This window comes from Accipiter gentilis, chromosome 13 (assembly GCF_929443795.1).
Source record: "Accipiter gentilis chromosome 13, bAccGen1.1, whole genome shotgun sequence".
Classification (NCBI taxonomy): Eukaryota; Metazoa; Chordata; class Aves; order Accipitriformes; family Accipitridae; genus Astur; species Astur gentilis.
Genome location: NC_064892.1, coordinates 31,245,337 through 31,252,907, shown reverse-complemented (window position 1 = coordinate 31,252,907; position 7,571 = coordinate 31,245,337). Strand labels below are relative to the sequence as shown.

The following is a 7,571-nucleotide window of genomic DNA, read 5'->3' as shown; positions in this document are numbered from 1 at the left end:
GAAAAGCTTCTTGTGAGACTCTGCAGACACCTGCCTAGAAAATCCTCCTCAAATGATATTAAAAGCCTCATCTACAAAAACACAGGACTTCCATCAGTCCTTGGGGATTTACACATCTCCAAAGATGAGGTACACTGTCAGGAAAACTTGTCATATCATTTTTAGCTGTCAGTCAGCACCTACAAAGACCCTGCTGTGGAGGGACCACCTTTTTAACCTACCGCTCTGGACTGTATTAACAAAATACCTATTCTCGCTGGATGTGATAAGTGCTTGAAGGGGCTGCCTGCACAGAAAGCAGGTGAGGAACACCAAGGTTTTCTTCAAACGATGCTGGTTTGGGGGGGGGGAGGGGGGAGGATAAAAAAAAATTTAAAAAATGCATTTTTGAATCTAGTTCATCACAAAGGATCAGCACGTGGCAGAATTATCTATTTATACGGCATCACAGGTAATTTTCAGCACTGGTACCTCAGTGAAGTGATTCCTGCAAAGCCTACACCAATTAAAATATCAGTAACTTAGTCCTGGGATTTATTCAGGGTTGTCTGAGTTTAAATCAGTTTTAAAAGCAACTCAAGTTAAATGGATGCAAAACCCGGTCATGTCAACACTCCTAGTCTCATTTAAAGCTTTTTCAACTTGATATTGATTTAGCTTAACTCCACATCAAACTGGTATTCACACAGGAGCCTTGACCTATTTAACTGATGCATTTTTAAATAATATCTCCCATTTCACAGCTGCAACTCTGAATATAGACCTACAGGCAAAGCAACCTGAAGGTCCACCTACTTTAGCAGTTGTGCCGAAGGTTTTCTACCCTGGCTCCAGTAAATTGAGTCAACCGCTGAATTTGTAAGGGGGTTCAATACCACTACAGAAATATTCATTTTTCTAGAACAAACTCTTCAAAATAAAACCAAATTGAAGCACACCTACTAACTGGATGTTTTTAGCTGCATATTACACTACGGAGAAGGAGCCAAATGTTCCCCTGTCACTCAACCCACTGCTAAAGATGCAAGTTGCTCTTTTTCTACTGTGGTTTGTAAAAAAGAGGGGCTATCTTTTATCAGGCCAGCTGCCACTGAGAAAAAAAACAGGTAAGATTTTGGGCAGAAGCCCCTTCTTCAGGTCTGAAACAGCACCAGCAGTCTTGAAGGTGAAGAACAGCAGAGAACGACTTACAAATTTAATTGGATTACGTAAGCAGCTAGACCATCTATAAAAAAAAAAAAGGGGGCACTGATATCTGGAGCAAAGGAAGGGGTAGCAGGGCAGGAGGAGATAAAAGGTGAGCTCCTCTGGCACACACAAAGAAAGCAATGAGTAATTTACTGCTTGAGGAGTGTGAGGAAGAGGGACTTGTACCCTGTGCCCTGGTGTCTCTGTCAAGTCTGGGATCGTTAGCAGCATTAAGCATTTTAGGTCCCATGATGTCCTTTGAAGGTATTTTGTCAATGTCCCCTAAGAATCAGGGTTCAAGGGAGGTCTGCATTCATTTCAACTGTGGCAGGCTGCTGCAGAAAAGTACGTGCAAGGGGGGGAAAAAGAGGCCTAGGTATTACTGTCCTTCTGCCTTTCATCTCAACCCCAACTGCTGGGCTTTCATCTGTGGCAAAATAGGAAAGATACACCTGCCCCAACTGGTCCTTTCACAAGCACAGAAGTGGTGCCTCTGAATGTCCTGAACTCGATTTATCTGCAGGAGTAGTACCAGGAAGAGTCTAACAGCTTCTTAATTATTTGTCCACTAAAAAAACCAGCACGTATTTGGAGAAGGCACAGCGCTCGGGACAACGAATACATGCCGCGGCCCTTCCGAGGCGTCAGGAGCTCCACAGCGAGCGAGCGAGCACAGCCCACATTGCAGCAGTCACTACAGACGACGGGAGACCATAGCTAGACACCTCCTAGGTGAGAAGGCAGCGGCTAACACACTTGTTTGCCAGGCTGTCAACGGAGCGAGCGACACAGCGGCACGCTGGGGACGCCTGGGAAAAGCTGAGAGCGTTTCTCCTCACAAAAAGGAAAAAAAACCAAACCCTCAAGCTTGTGGCAGAGCTAAAGATTACACCCCGCTCTACCCTCCTCGGCTGAGGGACGCCGGCTTCGCCGGCCCTGTGAGGTGGAGGGCGGCTCGCGCGGCGCCCTCGCGCGGCCGTTTGGGCGGGAAGGCGGTTGGTGGCGTCCACCACCAACCGCCTTCCCGCCCAAACGGCCGCGCGAGGGCGCCGCGCGGCGGGCGGGCGCGCATGCGCGATGACGCGCAGCGACGTGCCCGCTATATGAGCACCCGGCAGGCGCTGACTCGGCCCTTTCCGCCTCGCTCCCGCCCAGCTCTCGGGTCGCTGCGCAGAGACCCGCCGCCGCCGCTAAATCACCACAAAACACCCTTCTTTCCCCCCCCCTTCCCTTCCCGCCGCCATGATCATCTACCGGGACTGCATCAGCCGTAAGGATTGACGGCGCGGGGGAGGGGGAGAAGACGGGCGCTCGGTGGTTTAGTCGGTCGAGGCGGGGGGGGGGGGGGGGGGAGAGAAAAGCGCTTGGCCGCGGCCTGCGCCCGGCCGTTGGGCCTGGTGCTGCCGCGCATGTGCAGTACGGGCGGCTGAGGGGAAGGCGGCTGAGGGGAAGGCGGCTGAGGGGAAGGCGGCTGAGGGGAAGGCGGCTGAGGGGAAGGCGGCTGAGGGGAAGGCGGCTGAGGGGAAGGCGGCTGAGGGGAAGGCGGCTGAGGGGAAGGCGGCTGAGGGGAAGGCGGCGGTCGGAGGCTGACCTGTGTGCCTTGTGTGTGTCCCCCTTGCCCTTCTTCCTCACAGAGGATGAGATGTTTTCCGACATCTACAAGATCCGGGAAGTGGCGAACGGCCTGTGCCTGGAAGTGGAGGGGAAGGTGAGTGATCCGCCCGCCCCCGGAGAGGGAGGGGGGGGGGGGGGGACGACACGGGGGGACGGACTCGGGGACCGGTTGCTGCGTGGAGGTAGGATTTGGGGGTTGGCTTCGCTGCTGGAGGTCCGAGAGGGGCAGATTCACCATGGCCTGGTGCTTGTGGCCAGGGCAGGGCTGGCTGCTGTCAGGTGTGAGAGGGCACGGGGCAGCCAGGCCAGAGTGGAGCACCGGCGGTGTAACGAAGCTTCGGTCGGGCACCGGGAGAGGAGTCTGGCTTAAGAAATCTGTGCTCAGGCTGCAGTCGGGTTCCTTGCGCTTAACTGTGGCTCTGAAGTCATGCCCTGCCGTCAGGTCATAGATGTGTAAGAGCGGTAGCGTTAAGATTTTTGCAGAGCCGTTAAGTTTTTTGATGTCTCTAAATCTAGATGGTCACCAGGACAGAGGGTCAAATTGATGACTCTCTAATTGGTGGCAATGCCTCTGCTGAAGGTCCTGAGGGAGATGGAACAGAAGCCACGGTCATAACTGGTGTTGATATAGTAATAAACCACCACCTTCAGGAAACCAGCTTTACAAAAGAATCCTACAAGAAGTACATCAAGGACTACATGAAAGCGTAAGTGTTGATAAGCTTTTTCTTCAAACGGGATTGCAAAACTTTTAGGCTGCTGAGATTTTAAAAACGGCGTTGAACTTTATTCCTTGTAGGTGTTAGTTCTGGTACAGGTGCCAAACTGGCTGTGAACTGCAATAATGTCTTAATACTTGGCAAAACTGGAAGTCTAAAGAATTGATACTGGAATATCTAAGTTTATCTTGGCTGGGGCAGAGGACCTGATCACGTGCTTTGGATATTATTTGTAACCTTGCTGTTTTCTTTTGGATTTCTCTGTGCCAAACATTCATGTGGAAGGGAGTGAGGTGGCGAAGAAAAGCTTCCTGAAGCTTTTCTAACTTGAACAGTTTAAATGTCGAAAAATAGTATGTGTGAATGGAACTTTTTGCTAATTCAAGGTGTGGTTTCTGCTACTCATGGTTCAGTGGGCTAGTATTAAAGGTGAAAACAAACACTTTGTGATACTGATGGTGCTCTTGGTGCTGTGAAAATGGCTTGCTAATTCTTGTCTACCGCTAGCCTACAAGTAAAATGAGCTTGATATGAGTGGCAGGCACTGTTCTGCTAATTCACTAGCAAAAATAAAAGTGGGGGGCTTTGAGAGGGAGAGGGGGAGGGGCAGCAAAATCGAACAGTTTGACTGCTAGTAACTCTTTCTGTTATGGTGTGATGCTGCACAGTGAAGTTACATAAGCTAGAACATGTTTTCAGAGCTTTTTTTTTCCTTCCAGAATCAAAGCCAGACTTGAGGAACACAAGCCAGAGAGAGTAAAGCCTTTCATGACGGGGGCTGCAGAACAAATCAAACACATCCTTGCTAACTTCAAAAACTACCAGGTAATGAAACTTATGTCTCCTTATAGCAGTATTGCAGTGATGCAAGCTGCGATTAGTTCAGCAGATGAACCAGCTTGTTGAGAGTTTTGAGGGCTCCTGTTGTGAGGACACCTAACTTGCCCTTCTCTGAGAGTATTAGGGGCTCTGAGAGTCAGGGAGGAGAAATAGCAAAAGACTTAGGTGTTTGGGGATGTCATTTCAGCTTGCCATGCTTGTAGTTGGCTACATTTGTACTTGCCACCATTTAGGAACTGTGGAGTTAAAGACTTGAAAGATGGATCACTTTGGCTGCTGCTGTGTCTTACTCTGCTGTTCATAGCAGCGTGGTGAAGTTACATGGTACTGAAATGGACAAGCTGCAGAAAGCGAAATCCTGCAGCTGGTCAGGGGGGCTTTTAAACTGAACTTGGAGATGTTACAGCTTGTTTGTATAAAAAGGCGCTTTCTCCTGATAATAGCTCATTAAATGTCTCAGTAACACATTTCTCTGAAGTTCTTTGTAGGAGAGAACATGAATCCAGATGGTATGGTGGCTCTCCTGGATTTCCGTGAGGATGGTGTGACCCCATATATGATTTTCTTTAAGGATGGCTTAGAAATTGAGAAATGTGTAAGTACTGACCTGAATTGGATGAATGCGCCTAACTACGTGATTAGCTCTTTCAATGCATCACTTGTTCTGTCGTATCCCTCTTAAAAGTTGAACAGTAGCTGCCAGTTTAAAAACTTAAAGTTCATGTAAGTACAGCCTAATTGCTGCCTCGTGTTACATAAAGTGGCTGAAGCTTCCCTTGTACACTATTCAAAGGGGACATAGCTTCACTGCAATGATTCATGGTGACTTAATGGCTGAGAAATGCGGAAAGAATTGCCTTGGAGAGATGTGTGTAACTGGTAATGGTTTTAAACTATTAGATGAAAGACAGTGTCCTTGGAAATGGAGCACTTTTGCTCTGGATCCCTCTTGTGGGGGTTAATCAGAGTACCTTACATGGTCAGGTTCCATCTTCTTTCACTTAGTGTGATGCCCTTACTTTGTTATGTGAGAACTGTCTGTTTAAATATTGCCCTAAATTTGGGAACATGGTAATACTTGGCCGAGTGCTTAACCTTATTCTATCTGGAATCTCCAACTGCCTGAGCTCAGACAGCTCCTGTGGTCTGCTTTATCTGTAACTACTCTGTCTTGGAATGTGGCTGCAATGAAACAGTATTTGGACCCCAACACTTGCATTTTTTGTCTTATTTGGGGAGCCGTGGAATTTGCTGCAGACTAGGAGTGTGGGATCACCGATTGCTTTGCCCAGTCATTGTAGACTTACGAAGCCTGTTTATAGCCAGCTAAATTTATCTGTAAAGCCTCTTGCAGGCTTGCTGGTATGAAAGTCATGTAAAGATGAACCAACTTCTAGAGCAGAGCAGTGGCCCAACTAAAGGAATACTTTTATTGGCCGAAAGAGGCACACTGCCTCCTGTGTGTCCTGGGCCCTAGAACAGGTGGTCACCTGGAAGGTGCCTCCTCGGAGCAGAAGCTTGTGTGCATCTCCCCTACTTGGACAGACCTTTTGTATGTATAACTCCATTTGCTTCCAGATGGAGTAGATAATTGTAGCAGGGTGTTCCAGTGGGCAAAAAACTGTTCCAGCTTCTTGGTACAGCTGTTGCAAGAGATAGCATGTACATTGTAAGCTTTAGTACTTGTTTAGGATGTGCTCTTACTTGAGAGGAACTCTGGAACTTGGTGTGTCAAGCAAAAAGGGTGTGAATGAGTATCTTGCCTGGCTTGCTCAGCAGCTGATGCCAGTTGCTCTGTACAATTATAAAAATGATCAGCATCCTCTGATAGACCATGAGCACTCTTCCTGTTGCTCTCTGGTTTGCACTAAGATGCAAAAATAACTTCCTTGCGCTTTCTGCCTGCCTGACTGTGGCAGCTCAGATTGAATTAGGGAATACACAAATAAGTTGTAGAAACTTAGCGTGACTGTCATGACTTTGAACTAACACTTGCTACTCTTGTTTCAGTAACAACTCAAACAGTATGGTTTTGGATCACTTGTCTTCATAGCTGGCTGCTGTTTCTTCTTCATCGGCACAACACCAGGAATCGGCAATGTCTAACAACTGGACTGATGTCATCTTGAGCTTTATTCACTTATTTTGACCCTGATTTGGAGTGGAGGCATTGTTTTAAAAGAAAAAAAACCAAACATCTGTCATGTAGGTTGTCTAAAATAAAACTCATTTAAACCCATTCTAGGTGATGCCTTTTGGTCTATAGTGTGTTTCTTAAGGTGACTTGCAGGAGAGGTTGCAGCAAGGTGTTTGTCCAAGGATCTGGTACTGTTATTAGTATAGCCTGGTCCTAGCGCACCACAACTTGACTGTTTCCAGACAGACTTCATGTGGTTTCTACCTGTGGCATTGGAGTGCGAGAGCAGGCTGAGGTCAATAAGGCAAAGCCCAAGAAATGTCATCGTAATGGAGTGGACCACCTTCATCTTTCATGCTTGCAGAGAGACTTGCCTCTGGAAGAGATATCAAAATTAATTAAAAAAACCCAAACAAAACCAAACCCAGAATGGAATATGTGCTGTTCAAGCTGAGCTTCTTTGTCAGACAAGGACACTTGAGGCTGTCCTCAAGTTGTAGTATGACTTCAGGATCAAGGTAGGAGCATGGATGGAGCAGGAGTCTTAACACCAGCACTCTCTCTGAGCCCAGGTACTGGGAACATTGTGGGGAGAGGGTGAAATTCCTAGGTTTTCCAACACAGGCCGGCTGTGGTACTAGCTCCTTTGTATTTGACAGCTGTTGAGGAGCAGACTAGCTAGAACTCAGTCAAGCTGCAGGACTTTGGAGTTTTCTGTACTTCTTGGGGAGAGGAATGTCAGAATGGCCTAGCCCTGTCCTAGGCTTATGACAAGACAGGTGTGTGTCTGGGCTTGAGCCTTACCTGAGCCTTTATAACTTCAATGTTCCTGCTGTGTTGCCTGTTAGGAAATGCATCTGTTTGACAGACCTGGAGCAAACAGCCGTTGCTTCTCTGGTTCTTGCTGAGATGCAACAGTAACAGGTTCCTTGCGCTTTCTACCTGTCTGACCTTGTGGCAGTCTGGATTGAATAAAGGAACACAAAACACCTTTGCAGAGCCCCTGCTGCAGCTGAGGGCGTTGATGTCACTGCTGACAACACGGAGGTTGTCAGCCTGACCAGGGTTGTTGC

General features: G+C 47.9%; 1 protein-coding gene and 2 non-coding genes across 3 annotated transcripts; all 3 read left to right on the top strand.

Annotated features, from left to right (window-relative positions):
• The first annotated feature begins 2,301 nt into the window (after positions 1–2,301).
• Positions 2,302–6,600, top strand: TPT1 (tumor protein, translationally-controlled 1). Its single transcript, XM_049815743.1, has 6 exons — positions 2,302–2,458; positions 2,823–2,896; positions 3,319–3,509; positions 4,241–4,346; positions 4,840–4,956; positions 6,372–6,600. The coding sequence occupies exons 1-6, from the start codon at positions 2,431–2,433 to the stop codon at positions 6,372–6,374; spliced, it is 519 nt and encodes a 172-aa protein (XP_049671700.1). The 5' UTR covers positions 2,302–2,430; the 3' UTR covers positions 6,375–6,600.
• Positions 6,177–6,306, top strand: LOC126045276 (small nucleolar RNA SNORA31). The gene has a single exon (XR_007508052.1). It is a non-coding gene; the product is annotated as a small nucleolar RNA SNORA31 (small nucleolar RNA).
• Positions 6,601–7,349: 749 nt separating the features above from the next.
• Positions 7,350–7,485, top strand: LOC126045277 (small nucleolar RNA SNORA31). Its single transcript, XR_007508054.1, has one exon. It is a non-coding gene; the product is annotated as a small nucleolar RNA SNORA31 (small nucleolar RNA).
• Positions 7,486–7,571: the final 86 nt, after the last annotated feature.

What these genes read in the sequence shown, in the direction of transcription:
- TPT1 (XM_049815743.1), top strand. Translation starts at nt 2,431, where the DNA reads ATGATCATCTACCGGGACTGCATCAGCC. An exon ending in ATCAAGGACTACATGAAAGC is followed by an intron (nt 3,510 to 4,240) that starts GTAAGTGTTGAT and finishes TTTTCCTTCCAG; the next exon opens with AATCAAAGCCAGACTTGAGG. An exon ending in CTAACTTCAAAAACTACCAG is followed by an intron (nt 4,347 to 4,839) that starts GTAATGAAACTT and finishes ATTTCTCTGAAG; the next exon opens with TTCTTTGTAGGAGAGAACAT.